We start from the raw sequence: 16,560 nt of genomic DNA, 5'->3' as shown, positions 1-16,560 counted from the left end.
AGAATTAGAGGATTTTGTTTTAGCGATGAGAAAGCCACTTCCATTGGTTTTATGCTTGCAGGCTGGTGTGAAGGGTGGCTGCATGTGTCCGTGTGTGCCAGGGATGTCCAGCTGTCTGACTGGTTGAGCAGAATCTGGTTTCACCAAAAATTCATTCTTCATCCCCAGAGCACAGCATCACCTCTGGCCATGCCTTCACCGACACAGGACATGCACCCATGTGCACTCTCCTGTTTGGAAGGTTATGAGCAACTTCTACTGATGAAATCCATAAAACCATAACGGATACAATACGCTCCTGACACCCCCACTCCCTGAACTTAGGATCTCAATTAAATTCTGTCAGGTTGCAAATTTTCTTTTAATTAAATACAGCCATTTGGGTGTTGTTGGGGTGAGAAAAGTATTCATAATGGGTTGTTATTCTTTTTGAAAATAGTATTTCAAATTCATCATTCAGTTTTAAATTGGCTTCAGACATCGCCCATAAATACCAAACTTCAGCCTGAAGCATAGTGGAGTTCTACAGCCAAGGAATAGATGGCTAGAAATGTTTAACATGGCTTCACCCTAACTCTGCCTTTACACAGGTGGAAGGAGACACCTGGGGTAATGATAAATAGAGCGCTGTCTTAACTCCCCCTCAGTTTTGGATCCTCCATATCAAACAGGGAGCACTGCATTCATCTCACTTACTTGTCTTCAGTTTTAACATAGTGACAAATGTAAGCTATGGCAGAGCTTTGCTTGTTTTGTTAATTTGCCATTTAAAAAAACAGTATCTTCATTTTCCTGAAGAGAGTTTTCTCTGCTGAATTATACTGCCACTGTTAGCATGTACGTGAGCAGAAATGTAAGCTCCATTTTGATGACACAAATCTGGGGTTTGACCTAAAGAATACGCTGTTATTTCATTTCATTTTAAAGTTATTTAGCATTTGGTTTTTCTTCCAAACCCATTTTCCTCTTCAAAGAGGAAAATAATAATAATAAAAATAAAATAAAAATAAAAATCCAAGGAGTTTTGAGTGGAAACACTTTGAGATGCTCTTGAGAGGTTTTAACTTTTCTGAATTTCTTTTTTTGGTCAAAAAAAAAATGCTTCCTGGATTTGAAAAAAAAAAAAAGAAATTGATCATTTTATGAAACTTTTTATTTGTTTGGGAATTTTCTTTTTTTTTTTTGGTTTTTTTTTTTTGTTTTTTTGTCCATGTTTATCATTGTTATACAAAAATAAAGCTATGTTCAATTCCGCTCAGCCCTTGTATTGTGCTCATGAGGCAGGTAAGTCGGCTCAGCTCTCAGCATCTCCAATCCACCACTTTCACAGTGAAGGGGGGAGATGAGTTGATTATCCTCTGTAGATAATTTCTGAGCTATTGCTAGAAATTGCTATACAAGGCAAAGATATTAGCAGTATTGTTCCATGGTGCCCACGGAAATTAATATATGCATGAATAGACCCTTTTCTTTTTTATTATTATTTGGTTCTATTAATTACGGCTTAATGCTCTATCTAATCTGCATACTGTAAAGGATTAATTTTGCTTTCCATCTCCGTTCTCTCCCAGCGTTGTTTAACCTCATACCTGTGGGTTTACGAGTGGTGGCGATTCAGGGGGTTCAAACAAAATTGTATCTGGCAATGAACAGCGAAGGATACCTATACACATCAGTAAGTACATGTTTGTCATTTTTTTCCTCACTTAAATTATCTTCAGATCTCAGTCAATTATTAAGTTGCTGTTTCAAGGAATCCAATTGCAACCTATAAAGATGGAATTTGGCGGTGAATTAGGTCTAGTGGTGATGCTCTTGTTTAGTTTATTGCTCTTTTTTTCATTTTCTGTTATGAATACATAGGAACATATTGAATCAAACCACAGCACCTTGGATGCAAACTAATGATCCCATATATATATGTATATGCATATATAAAATTTAAAGAGGTGCAAAAGCAACACAGACAGGAAGCTTGGTCACTGCTGACTGATTATGCTGATCAGCGCGGGGTAGGGAGGAAAAAGGACAGTGCGGTGATTCACACACAAGCCTGAGCACGTTTTGTATCTTCCCGTATCATCCCCATTGCTGTTATTAAAAGGGATTAGAGAAAGTCATTTTTTTGTTTGGCCAGGATGTTCAAGTAGAAATGGGATAGGGTGCCAAAATCTTAGGGCTTCAAGATGCTGCGTGAGTAAAGGAATGTTTCATGTAGAGGTTTTGGTGATGAATGTCAATTAATAATTTTCAGTGACATTTCTCAAGAGAATGAATGCTGTTTTCATGAAAAAAAAAAAAAAAAAGAAGAAGAAGAAGAAAGGCCTTCTTGAAATAGACATTTTTTCAATTAAAAACATATAGTTGAATTATGTTCAGGAGTTTTAATTATAGAGTCTTAATAGATTTTTCCCAAGGAAGAAATGAGAGGAAAATGTAATTTATTATCTATTACAAATTATTCTCCTTTAAGAATCATTCCCTTAAGATGCCTTTAATACTGGTAACAATTAAATAAACTTATTCACATCTCCCATTTGTTTTGCAATCCTGACGGCTGGGACACAGGGTGAACTTTGCCTATTTTTTCTGCAAGAGCAAAAGCAAATTAGAGCTGGGTATGCTTTGGAGCAAAGTAAAATCGCAGTGAGCGACATTGAACTTCACTTCTCTTTCTGCTCTGACTGTTTGCTCAGTGTTGCTAATCCACTGATCTGTTTGCAGGGCTGTGGCCACACAGCCAGATCGTGCAAAGCCCCCGTAATCCTGTGCAGTCACAGTCCTGTAATGCACAGTGCCATTTGCATTTGCACTGCTTGTGCACCTTCGACTGCACCGTGTGTGTTCATTGACATTGGCTGCTGGCTGCCCACTCACAGACAGCACTGAGCCATGCAGGATTCTGTCGGCAGCTCTGCCTCTGTCAATGTCACCTCTTGAGTCACGTGTTGTGGTAGGATGGAGTAATTTGTGCAATAAAGTGAAATTCCATCATTGCGCGCAGCAGATGTGCTGGCTGAAGTAGATCAGTTCTTTGACTGCAAGGTGCGTGCTGGAAAAGTCAGATCTATTTTTGCAAAGCTGCAGTAATATTTTGCAAAGTTGGAAAAAATGGGATGCAGACAGATTCAGATCTTCAACAGGGACATGAAGTCAAAGGGACCATCACTTCCAGTATTCCTCAATGTGAGGAGGCTGTAACAGAATGTAAGACTGGGAATCATAGAATATCCTGAGTTAGAAGGGACCCATAAAGATCATTGAGTCCATCTCCTGGCTCTGCATAGGACCACTACAAACTCAGACCACATGTCTGAGAGCATTGTCCGGATGCTTGTTGAACTCACGACTTAATTTGAGGATGTCCAGCTTTTAGTCTGATGGGTACCTATGCACTGTAGTCAGAACTCAGAGATTCATCTTAAATGTCATTTTTCAGTTTTGTTAGCGTTGATTGAAGGGAGATCTTTGTGTGGTCTCGTGTGTTACCATGCCTAATGGCATCTTTGAATCCTTTCATTTCTGTGAATTTAATACACTCTGTTATTGTAAAATTAGCAGGTGACATCCCTCTGTTTTTCCCTTAGTAATGATAGTCAATCTTGTTATTTATTGGGCAGCTATATTTTCTTCTATTTGTTCTTAATATTTTCAGCCTGATAGGTTTCACCTGCTATATAAACAGGTGGGGGATTATAGCTCCAGCACCACTTTTTAAGTGTTTCTAGCTCATCTTTTGCTGATAATCATCCTTTCAGCAAGGGATACAGCCTGACAGTCTGATACATGAGAAATTAGCTCTGTATTTTGGACTGGATTTGTGGTTGATGTAAATGAGTCCCAGGAGAGCGCAGCTGATTTATACCAGCTGAATGCTCACCTGTTCAAGGAATGCCAACAGGGAGCCTGAGGAAGAGATCAGCTCAAGTAAATGACATCCATCTACACATCCCAAGGCTTTCCAAGCCCCTGCAGGGAGGTGTTCCTGAGCGGGATCTGTCAGGAGCAGGCAGATGGCAACATGGGATTGATCGGCAGCTAAAGGCCCGTAATGACAAACTCTTAAAGCAAGAACAAGGGGAAAAATAGAAATGTACTGCACTAATAGATAACAACAACAGATAGTTGCACCATTTTCAGAGAGAAACGTAATTGGCATTGCTGATACAATTAAGTAGGGAGAGAGAATATCTCAGTCTACGTCATGATCATGATTGTGATCCCAAGGGTTCATTTGTGTTTGTATCTGCACCGTTTCCTGCAGATTGTACTGCCAAAGGTTACAGATTCATTTGGGAAACCATAAGAAAAGCACCCCACTGCTGTGCCATCCCTGTTCCTTGCCCTGTGCTGCTGTCTGTGCTTGCACCCAGTGGTGCCTTTCAGCCTGAAACATTTCTGAATCAAATTAGTTGATTTGAAGTCTCTGACATATGTAGAAAATATTTCCTAGCCACAATGTGCTGCAGTTGTTGGCAGATGAAGAATATCTGCAGATGCATTTTGCCCATTTGTTGAGCTCTGCTTTTGGCCTTGCTTCTTTCCCCAGCAGGACATGATTCAGGGAGCTGACCTCGGAAGAGGCTGCAGCATGGTTTGCTTCTGATCCAGTGTCTGTACTCCAAAAGGAGGTGAATTTGCTCCGTGAGGGGATCAGTGAAGTATAATAAATCTGCAGAGAGCAGATATCTGTAGTTGGCTGCTGCCAGACTTTATAGATAGTTTGCAGCGTCTGTCAGTTAGAGCAAAAATGAAATCTTTAATGTAATGATAACAGCTCCTCAGGGACAAGGCAGCAACTCAGCTAAGGAAAAAAATAAAATAAATAAAATAAAATAAAATAAAGGAAAATATAATAATATTAAAATACAAGTACAATTATCTACATTTGTAGTAGGGAGATGCCGCAAGTCCTGGAGTACAGAGAAGGGAAGGGTCCTTGGCTATGACTGCTCACCCCGCTGGGAGCAGTGGGGCTGATTCATAGAATAGCGTGTTTGTAATGTTTTTCTCTATCTGGTTTCTTATCCAAGTCAAGGGGAGCTGGATGACTGTGTCTCCCAGGCTGAACCCACTCTCAAGATTTTCCTTGCTGGGACCTTGTTGAGAGTGACTGAAGCCAGAGCTCTTCCTGCTGTTTGATATTTGGGCATCCATTGAAAATGAAAGCTGGATTCATCCTATGTTACACCAGTCATGCTGCTGTGAGGTGGCCTAAACAGCGTCATGGCACCATTACCTTACATAACTACGTAATGAGTCCTGCCCTTTCGTATTTTAGGATGGCCTTTATTTTATCTGATTTTTCTCTTTATCTTTCAGAAGACCACCAGATATGTAGGCTTGAGTTTTTCAGGCTTCATACCCCTATGAATTTCTTGCGCATTTTCCATCCTCTTTCACAGAAGAGTGAAAAGTATTTGAAGGCTCTGTTTGTCAGACAGGTTGTCCTAGAGCTATTGCTTTCTCATTAAAGTGGTTCTGATTTGATGGGAGAGGCCCGTGGTGATACAGAGCAGCAGCTGAGTGAAGTTCATTAAAGGGAAGGCACGTAGGTATGATGTGAAGGGAACTGAGTGTGCTGCTTGAATTCCGCATAGGCTAAAACATAACACGAAACCACCACAAGCCTCAAAAAATAGCCCAAGAAAAGGTAACCATCTATCTACACATTTTCCATGAACAGACTTATATGATTTACTCTAAGACGGCATTCAGCTATCATTGTCCTCTTATGTTAAATAGATTGTCACACACGTTTGCTACCTGCACAGAAAGCAAACATTGTGTGAAGTATGCATGTTGATTATAACCAGGATAGAGAAATGTGATTAAATTCTCAGAGTGGTTCAAAAAATGGTTTGGGTGAGTTGGAGAGGAGAGAGGTTTGGGCGTATTCTAATACTGAGCAGTGCAGTGGAGTCCTGCTGCAGTTAATGGGAATGGCTGGGGCATTTATAATGAATTACAGGCAAAGAGCATTTTTCCACCTCAGGGAAATGGCGCAAAGCAGGAGATAGGGGAAAGAATCAAAAGCTTCGTCTAGCTAAATTTGCACGTCAGTATAAATGATTTTTTACCATGTTTGCTCAAGGACAGGCTACACCTTAATGTAGTTCATTCTCTTCAGCGATAAGTTCTCAGATGCAGCTGCAGTACATTCTTTTTGTTTCAACACCTTGTGAGGAACATGCAGCATCCTCCCAGCAAGGATGCGGGGTGTTGTGCTGGCAGCTCCAGCTGCCCCATAGCAAAGGGCAGTGAGGGGCAGGTAAGGTGTGGGAGCAGTGCTTAGCCAGGAGATGCTCTCAGGAGGTCCCTGGGCACCACAGGATCAGTCTGTGCTGATAAATGTTTTCTGACACCTTCAGCAATGGACACAGCTTTCAATTGTGCCAGCAGCTAAGCTCAGCAAATGCAAACCATCTGCACTCGAGTTCAGTCCTACAGCAGTGTTGCAGTGCAGGGATGGATGCTGGTGGTAACTGGATAGGGAGAAACCCGGTGGCGTCCCTACAGCATCACCAGCTCCCTGATGGTGGGAACTCTGACTGTGAGGTTTCAGGGTTGGCTGTGAGCTGGGATGTGTGCAGCTAGCTGTTCTGTTCAGGTGCTTGTTTATGACGGAATCAGTGTGATTCCAGATTTCAGGAGGCAGACTGCCTGCTGTCTCCAGCTGTGAAGGGAAAGCACTGCCTTCCCATGGGAGAGTTATTAAGAAACTCAGCAAGCTGAAAGCCTTCAAGCTGTTATACTGCTTTTCTCTACAGGTCATCCCAGAGCAGCTGGAGACCCACAGAGGTGCTGCTATGCATCCAGCCCTTGCTGCAGGTGGTGGGAGCTGAGGGTGCTCAGCACCTTCTAAGATGAGGCTTTATAAGAGGAGCTTAGGAAGGAGAAAGTCATGCTGCAGGACTTAGCTGCACAGAGCCTTACAGACCTGCAGTTGCGTGTCAGTGCAGTGGTTTCCTATGGCCTTGGCAGAACATGGAACTTGCCCTGAGCTGGGTAGCTCAGCTGGGTTGCACACTGCCAGCTCTCAGCAGCTCAGCCCAGCCCTGTGCCAGCTTACGAGGAATGCCAAGCACCAGGACTTGGGTCTGCACACAACTCCTCACCACTGCGTTACAGAGCATGTTTGGCAGGTAAGCCCTGTAAGCAGACAAGTGCTTCGAGCATACAGGTCAAGTTGCAAAGTGGGAGAACAAGAGCACTACCAGGTTCTTAGTGCTTTCATTTCAGAGCACATATTCAAATCACCAAAGGATGGATTGCATTGCTATGATTCAGAAGAGCCAATGAGTAAAGTGTAGCTTTTCTACCCTAAATTTGCACACTGTGACCTGTCTGCCTGTGCTGGTGGTGTAGGCGCCCATAGGGTGACGTGTGCTCGCTCTCTGCCAGGGCTCGGCTCTTTTGCAGTCTGCTGGGAAAAGATCCGTATTGGTATTTATGTGGGGCTTTGCTGCTGCTTTTTTTTTTCCCCGTGACATACAAAAAATCCTCAAAATCAGGAGCTAAATAGATTTCCAAATTTTCCTGCTTTCTTAGAACTTGGCTTAATTAAGAGAAAATACCACTATCCGAAATCAGCTCCTCTCCTACGCTTGACTTTCCTTCTAGAAAGCTGTCTGCCTTCCCATCTCCTGCCCAGAAGGGCTTCCCCTCCCTCTCGTGCTGCAGGTTGAGTTAATGAGTAGCTCTTGTCACAGTGACTCAGCAGCTCTTCTGCCTCATTACGCCAGCTCCAGGCCAAGGAGATGCTCGCCTAGCTGCAAGGTGGGCATCTGAGCAAGGATGCAGGAGCTATAGGGACAGGCTCCAAGGATTCCCAAAACAAGGGGAAATCGTTTCAAACTAAAAGAGGGGAGGTTTAGATTGGACCTAAGGAAGAAGTAAGAATGGTGAGGCACTGGGACCGGCTGCATAGAGAGGGGGTGGGTGCCCCATCCCTGAAGACATCCAAGGTCAGGCTGAATGGGGCTCTGAGCACCTGATGGAGCTGTGGGTGTCCCTGCTCAGTGCAGGGAGTTGGACCAAATGGCCTTTAAGGGTCCCTTCCAGCTCAATTTTGTGATTCTATGAAACCAACAGGAACAACATTTCAGGGCACCTACTGGAAAACAAACTCAGAACTTCCACCATAATTAACCCAGGATAACATTTATTCAATGTACAGAAAGTCTTTTTCACTCTGCATGTTGTTATACTCATGGCAATGGGATGCTGAGGATGCTGTCACTTTTGTATACTCAACAATCAGACAAATTGCTGAAAGAAAGCCACTGCAAAATACAATGATGTCAAGTTTAGCTTAGGAATGTCCAGAACCATAGCTTAGCTGAAAATATTGAAATATAATTCCCATAATTCCCTTTTTCCTGTGCTTTCCCAAAGGCATCTGCCATTATCCAGCAACAGACAGGCTGTTTGGTAAACAGAATTTAGGAGCTCCGTGCCAACAGTAAGCAAAGGGCAATTTGATTCTCTAAATGGTGCTCCATCAAGGTCTATTGTGTAGGGGCATTCAGAGTGACTTTATTAAGTGTTTTTATGCCTTTTTATCTTCACAAAGCCCTACAGTGGAAGCAGTGCTAAGAAGAAGTGAATTCAGTTCTGCTCCTACTTGGCAGCCTCAGGAGAAATGTTGACTGCTTTCTGCCCATTTGCATCCTTGCAAACCCACTGAAAGCATCCTTCTCCTGGCAGAAGTTTTATTGCAAGTGATGAGGTGCGAAAACTGAGAATCCAGCTTGACTCCTAAAGTTCAAATTGCATTTGCAGTGTTGTCAGTCAAAACGCATCTTTTGAAATGACTGCTGAGCAAAACTGATGGGGAGTCAATGGGCAAGAAAAAGGAGTCATAATCACCAAGATGCTTCTGGGAGCTACAGCACAACTAAGGCTGGATCAGGCTCTGAGCAACCTGATTGAGCTATAGGTGTCTCTGTTCATTGCAAAGGAGTTGGATTTAGGTGACTTTTAAGAGTCCTTTGCAACTCAAATGATTCTATGATTCTGTTGTTCTAAAGGTGTTTCCAAGGGAAACTGTCACTTTGGTTGCACAGAACTTGAACACTGTGTTCCTGGTATAGCATCTCAGTACCAAAACCAAGGAAAGATGTGTGAGACCAAGGAAGCAGGATGCATGTGGTATATGATATAGAAGTTTGAAGGGTCAAATGAAATAGAAAAGTTGTCGTGTTTAGATTGTGTCCTTGAAGTTCTTTTCTGAGACCAACTTTTAAAAGTATAATTATTAGAGGCAAGCCTACTGAATTCCTGTAGGGAAAAGCTAACAGGGATCTGGAAAAGAAGACAAATCTATTCAATAAAAATTGAATCAGGAAACATACGTTTCCAAACTGACCTGCTTTCATTAGGCAATTGAGGATTAACAAAGGAATCTGAAATGTAGAACGGATTAGGGAGCCTTTGGATATAATGTCAATACGATAGCTTTTACTAGCAGATTGGATGGTTTAAATAATTGAACAAATAAGGCCTTTCATATTTTATGTTCTGTGGATGCTCCAGGTACGATCATATTGTTTTTCATTTCTGTAATTTTGCCCAAACAGCAGTGAATATTGTATTGTACAATCCTTCTAAAATGAAATCCTCTGGGAGCTGGGCAAAACAGGCACAATAATTGGTAAAGTACAGTTCTGTTTATTTAAAGCCCCAGGAGGTATCTAAAAAATCATGGAGAGCTACTTTTGGAATCACAGCGGAAGAGGCTGTGTGCTTTATAAGGCAGTCTTCCCCTTTCCTGACGGATGACATTGAATACCCATTAATGAGGGAGTCAGTTGAGAGCCATCATCCTCATCCCCAGAACATTCTGAGATATTAAAAAAAATGCTGTTCTGATACAGCAGTGTTCCTCTTGAACCCAGCTATTAGTGGGACCTGGCATTGGAGTAAACTGAGAATGGGTAAACCTCAGTGTTTGAAGGGGCCACTTTCCTCAAATGACTACTCCAGGACCCATTGTTTCAGCAAACTGAGAATAGCTTTCCCTTCCAGTATGGGCAACTTCCAACTAAGCCATGAGACCTACTATATCATGGAGCTGGTAAACCAATTAGAAGCAGAATTTCGTAAATATGAAGGCTTCGGTTCAGATTTTAGACAAAGGTTCACATCAATTCTCATTCCATTCTCATTATTTCACACCAGCATGCTCAAATCTAGGGGAGCATCTGCTGCCAGCTGAGCCATATTGACAATGACAGAAGGCACAATAAGCTCCGAGTAAATAAGTGAATGATCTGAAACAGAACAAAAAGCCGAGGAAAATCTAATAAGGGGAGCAGAAACATTTTAAAGTGCAGATCTTTTCCCTTCACCTGATGAACTATGTCTAATGGGCTTGATATTTCACCCTTTTTCTCATTTAAGTAATCCTTACTCAAGCAAGAAGATTCATTGTCTGCCTGCCAGAGAAAAAGTAATCTGTTTGAGCAAGATTTGCAGGATCTGGACAGGACAGACACAGATTTGCAGTATGGGATTTATCATTTAAAAACATGAAAAAAGGATGTGGGAGGCTAGTGGAGCCTTATGATAAAGATAAGTCCCCTTTTGCTTAGAGTCAGATCCCAAGGGCTAGAACAGCCATCGGGAATAGGGAAAGTGGCGGACTCCAGCTCTGCATGTGCAGAGGGTTTCTTTGGTGTCATGACAAGACTTGAGCCCTTGGCATGGATCCTTGTCTGGAACTGGATGCCCAGATCTTCATTTTGACTCATGTAGTAGAATTGAAATATTATTGTTTCCTACAAAATAGTTCAGTAAGTGCAGAAACAGGCGTTGTGATTGATAAACAATCCCTCTCTTGGATTTCCTATTTTTGAACATTTGCTTTTTAACTGTTTCTGGTAGACCATATGAAAGTCTCCACTTCTCCAAGCGTGGGGGAATGCCTGCAGCGGGCTCCTTCTGTACTGTTATCATGGCAGCAGGATGAAGTCTACCAGTTAGCACATCATAACTTTCTTCTGACACCTTTCTGTGAGAAGCACTGTGTTCCCAGTGTCACGGATGAGCAAGGACGATTACGTTCATGTTACCACCTTTAGGTGTCATGTAAGCGTAGCCAACTTCACTCACCTATTTTGGAAAATCTTGACTTTAATTTATGCTTTAGCTGCCTTTTTGCAAAACAAAGATTTCACGTCTATTCTAGACAGAGACACAGGGACTTTGCTTCAGGGGCTACTGCCGTTTTGAATTGGGCACAGACTTCCTAAGGTGTTTTTCTTGGGAAATCTGTTGCAGCTGTGATAGTAAAGACCTGAGTGAGCTTTATGCAAATTGCTGATTTCTACCACATTAGTTAATTGTTTCCCATATTTGCATTTCTAATCAGTGAGATGCCAAAAACACCTGTACTCTCTAAGCGTTGCACTAACTGTTTCTTATTTCCTTTGATTATGCTTACAGGAACAATACCAGAAAGGCAAGCATTTATAAACAACATGTAACTCTTACAACTTAATTATAAATAATATTTTTCTTTATGAAATTATGTCCAGCAGCATTGGCAGGGAAAAGGTATCCTTGCTCATCAGCCAATAGTTATTGCACTGACATCTTCCTGATTAGCACTGATTTGGTTGCACTAAATAGATGTGTTGTAGTAACCTCTCTATCACAGCCCAGGCAGTGTTACATTTAGAGGCTATATACTGATTTCTCCATGCTGAATCCCTGAAGAGTTTGATCATTTTAGCTGAGATGAGGGTAGTCTTGGTCTGCATATGGCTTGGGACTAATGGTACAAAGGAAAACAACCTCTTTTTGTGCCATTAACCAAGGAGGTGGGTGGAGTCACCCTATCTTGCCTGTGAATCATCTGAGGAAGGTTCATTTATTACCCAATGGCAAACCTTCTACACTTTCAGCCCTTCATTTTATTTTCGCAGAAATGATGGTAAAAGAAGATAAGTGATTTTTTTCCCTCTCATTTAATACCAAGCTTTCCTTTGTGGAGCTGTTTTGTTTCCCTCTGGCACTGACAGTCTTATAAACAGCAGTTGATTCTCATATGAAACAATTGCAATTAATGTGGGTAATTGTTGTAGTGATGGTCTTTACTTTTTGATACAACAATTATCCAATCTGTCCTTTTTTATTTTTATTTTTTTCTTTTCCCTGAGTCATGCAGTGTTGGTAAAATTAAGCTGGCATTAAACTGAGCTCCCTGGAGACTGCTTGGTACAGGAAGGCCAAATCTGAGCATCTCTGCTCTTTCTCAAAAGAAATGTTGACTAACCTAGAACTGAAAGTCTTCTATGCCTCAGTCCTTGCACCTTGGGTCGCACGTTTCCTATACCCATATTGCTGCGTCACCTGCAGCAATGCCACACATATGCCAAAGAAAAGAGTTTGGTCCTTTGAGTATTTTGGCATTTTTGAAGTTCTGTTACTAGAAAGTCCTGTGAGGTTTTACAGAATGTGAAGTTTTCAAACTCAAATCTAAGAGCTTCAAACTGAAGGTATAACAGTTTTCATTTCTCTAGGACTGAGGTAAATACAGGGTATATGCAGATATCCCAAACAACTCTTAGGAGTTGTGAGTTTTGTGGGTATGTACTGACTACTTCAGAAACGCATAGATGTATTTTCCTTCCACCTTCTTGAAAAAATATGTTGACAAAGCTATGGAAAGTTTCATTTCTCTGTGTTCTTTAAGGTTCTGAATGCCTGTTAAAATTTATTTCCTCAGAAAAAGACTTCTGAAATAATAATTTTGCATCAAAACCAACCTGACGCTACACATCTCATTTCTTAGCATAATGGTAAGGGACATATCTGCTATACAAAAGACAGGAAATAAATCCATATAGAGAGAATAAACAGATGGACAATGCTGAAACCTTCAAGCTGAGTTATGAAGCTCTGTGTAGTTGTATATTGGAACTGGAATAAAACTACAGCTGAGAGTTTGGAGTGGAAAAAAATCACTGACCAATAAACAATAGAAATAGAGATGTGCCAGATCTCAGGGCTTTTCTCCAAGTCCTAGTTTCTTCAAATGAAAGACTTTTGGCTCAGGCTCAGCCTAGATTTAAGCCAGTTCACTCTTATCTTTTCTGTTTTAAGACAGAAATCATCACAATCATCACAAACCTAGCTTTGTGCTTTAACTTCAAAGCGCAAATTTAATTTCAATTCAAGACTTATTTGTTTTTATTGACTCATTTTCAGCTCTTCCTTGACACTTTGATGTGGAGATACTAATCTGTTGCTCACATCGGTCTGTAAGATTTAGGAGGAGACAGTTGTGCCCATAAGGTTAGTTGTATAATCTCAGAAAGATTGAGTGTGAACAATGCTTTGCTACAGCTAGTGAGATGTGGAGCACTCTGCTTGAAGAGTTATATGCACATATCAAGCTAGTTTAGTAGATATTCTTATGAGAAAGCCAGTCTTCTGATCAGGCACTATTTATTGAATTAATTGGGATAGTAAGAGTAAATAACTGTATTTCTGCATAGAAAACTCAAGGTTTTTTGATTTACAGTTACATGGATCATTCACTCCAACAGCCAGAGTCCATCAATCTCATTCCAAGGCTATAATCTTTCCTGCCAAGTCCCACCAATGGTTTATTTATATAGTCATGTAATAAATGATAGAGGTTTGCAGTTAACATAGTGATGGTCAGACACTCATCTGTCACTGTAGCCCTTTTCCAATAGTAGCTGCTGTGGAAGGACCCTGAATTAGATCATTGCCCTTGTTGACTACTACAGAGCATGCTGCTGGTACAGGAAAGGTTGTACTGGGAGGTGCAAATAGCAGACTGGGACCAAGGGAGCATATGGAATGGCACACTGCAAATAGTCACGATATCCACCTCTCTATCCATCCCATGCTTTCTCTCCTAACAAGTCACATCAACTTTCATCCTTATTCTTGTCACTCTGTCACTTAGAAAGTATTTTTTCAGTACATGGTTTTGTGTGACACCATGTATTACAGCAAGCACAATACAAAGAGCTCTGTACCAAGGAGCAGTTCAGCTCGGAAGACCTCAATTCATTTCCCATTGTGACTGATACCCACCACCAATTTGGATGTTATGTACCTGCTGTCAAGCATGAGTGAACTGCCCCCTTTGAAGTGTCTGGCCACTCTCACTAAGCCTCCTCCCATCCTTGCTGCACAGGGTACTGCACCAGCTGATGGTGGGAGGCTGCAGCTATGCATGGAGGTATGGGCCAGGCTGCTGGAAGTCCCACCAGCTCCCAGAGAATCATTGCTGCAGAGAGTGAGGTGGGACTTTGACCAAGATCATGACCAAACACAGTGATCAAAGGTTCACACTCAGTCCTGCTGAGCTGGCCTCTTCTCACAGTGAAGGAAACTTTCAATGTTTTCAGCCTCCAACCTAATGAAGTAGTTATATACAGGTATACACTACCTGGGTCATGTGGGCCATGAAGATAAGCCCACACGGTTCTTTCAGGAGGGAGCACCCAGTTAAAAATAGCTAAACTTTTCCCATTCGGTTGGGTTATATCCTGGGAAAGCATAAGAGCAGCAGCAATGCTTTCATGACTCTTGCATTTTGAATCTTTTAACATGAATTGCTGAAACTACAGTGTGTGGAAGGAGGAATTACTATTGTTTGGACAAGTGTATGGGAAATTGGTAATCACAGCCTGAACCTTTGATTAATCAGCTGAGGCAAGTGTTGGGTCAGCTGTGGGAGCACAGGTGAGAGTAATTTAGCTGCGCTCCCGGAAGGGGTGGAGCTTGACTCCACCTCCTCTAGACCTCATTTAAGGGCTGACCACCACTAAGGCAGCATCTCTTGGAGTTTGCTTCTTGGTGAAGATTGCTGCAGTGGTTCCCAGCAGACCAAAGGCTTCCATATGGGTGAGTTTTTCCTGTCAATAACCTTTTGGGTATTTGCAACTACCATCTTTTTGTTATTGTCACCATACAACAAGCTATGCCCCATCACTGCCAAAGCCTATGCTAACTCCATTGAGGTCAGATTTTCACACTGATGTTTTCAACTTATGCCTTATTAATATTGTGTTTACTTGGTTTGGGTATTGAATCTTTGCTAGCAGTTCAGTGGTCTCTCACCCGAATTCAGTATGATAATTCCAGGAATATTTGATTGGCAGCAAACACCAAATGTTTGCATTTCAGAAGCTGCTGCTCTTGTTTTGTTGGTGGGGACCTCAAGGGCATCTGATGGGATGCAAGGTTGGAGTCATCTGTTCATGTTCTTTTCTCCCCTTAAATAAGGCTGTTTTCCTGTGAAGTGCTTTGTTAGAGAAACCTCTGAGATGCTATCTGGAGAGTAAAATGTTTCTGTTGTAATTAATTTTGTCGCAAATAGATGATGCGTTAAGATATTTTACAGTATTACAACACTGATATGTATTTTGTAGAGCCTTGGAGGACGCATGCATTTAGTTATTAAGATAGGAGGAAATTACAGAGGATGGAGAAGCTATATTGAGTCAAAAGTGGTGGTGTTTTTGTAAGCACATTTAACAACCAGGTAAAATCTTTCATATCCGCTATTCATTTTATATTTTCTTTATTTCTTATTTCCTGTCTCTTTTTGCCTGAAAGCTACTATAACTACCGCAACATAACAGCAGACTGCCAAAAAGCAATTAAGGTGTTGGGGAGAATTTGATTAAGTTTGCTTCCTTACAAAATTCCTCACGGAGTCACACATCAAAACAAGATGACCTTGTTTCCTCAAGTGTACGTGATGTGTTTGTGTGCCTGACTGGCCATCTGATGATATATCTCACTCTGCTCCTTATAACTTTAAAATCCATTAGCCAACTCTGACAAAATACAGCAGACTAGTTGCAGTTTTCAGAGATGTTGCATTCCTGCAAGTTTCATGAAAAAGGGCAGCTGGGAAAGAAGGAGAGAGCTGACCCTAATGAAAGAAAGGCTTGATTCTTATACAAGCCAAGTGAAGCCACTGGGGAAACAAAAATGCCTTTGGGTTGGGAAATCTCTCTTAATGCTTAGGCTTTATTAGATGTGAAGAATGAAACTGCTCAGCCCAGCCCTGGAATATAGGCTTTATTCAAGCGGCTGTTTGTGAAGCTGTCGATTTCTGAGTCCCTGCCTTATATTATTCCACCCCAGAGTTGTTAGGGCTTCTGGTTACCTTTGGTGCATTGGGTGCTGCTGAGATTATAACCAAGAATGGTGTCTGTAGTGCAGCCATGATGTTACAGTATAAGGAAAAGAGTCAGGGAAGTCCCACTGAAATACTGAATTTGTCCGGAGTGCCAAGAGTGCAGTAAATCTGTGTTCAGCAGTATTTAATAAGCAATCTGCATCCAAGTATTTGATACATTTGGAAGTTGTTCACTCCTTTGGCTGTATGTCATGCCAGAGCTCTACTTACCTGCACTGTTGCTTGTAGTAAGTAAGAAAATCAGGGTTAGGCAATGCCCGCAATCAAAAACTGTAGGAACATTTTACTAGTATTCACCATTACTGTGAAGGATGAACACTGGCTACGAGTAAAGGTTTGCTGCAAGACAGGCAAGGATTTTC

General features: G+C 41.6%; 1 protein-coding gene across 5 annotated transcripts in view; it reads left to right on the top strand.

Moving 5' to 3' along the window:
- FGF13 (fibroblast growth factor 13) overlaps positions 1-16,560 on the top strand; it is a 204,088-nt gene that overhangs the window by 156,453 nt on the left and 31,075 nt on the right. For all 5 annotated transcript variants that reach the window (XR_014945139.1, XM_015860419.3, XM_015860417.3 and 2 more), the window contains one exon: positions 1,572-1,675. Coding sequence is in view for 4 of the 5 variants with exons in the window: in XM_015860419.3 (XP_015715905.1) it covers positions 1,572-1,675 (104 nt within the window). In the remaining variant the exon portion in view is untranslated. The remainder of the gene's footprint in view (positions 1-1,571; positions 1,676-16,560) is intronic.

Source organism: Coturnix japonica, chromosome 4 (assembly GCF_054131305.1).
Source record: "Coturnix japonica strain WE chromosome 4, WE-NBRP24, whole genome shotgun sequence".
NCBI classification, from domain to species: Eukaryota; Metazoa; Chordata; class Aves; order Galliformes; family Phasianidae; genus Coturnix; species Coturnix japonica.
This window is presented reverse-complemented; position numbering and strand designations above follow the sequence as displayed.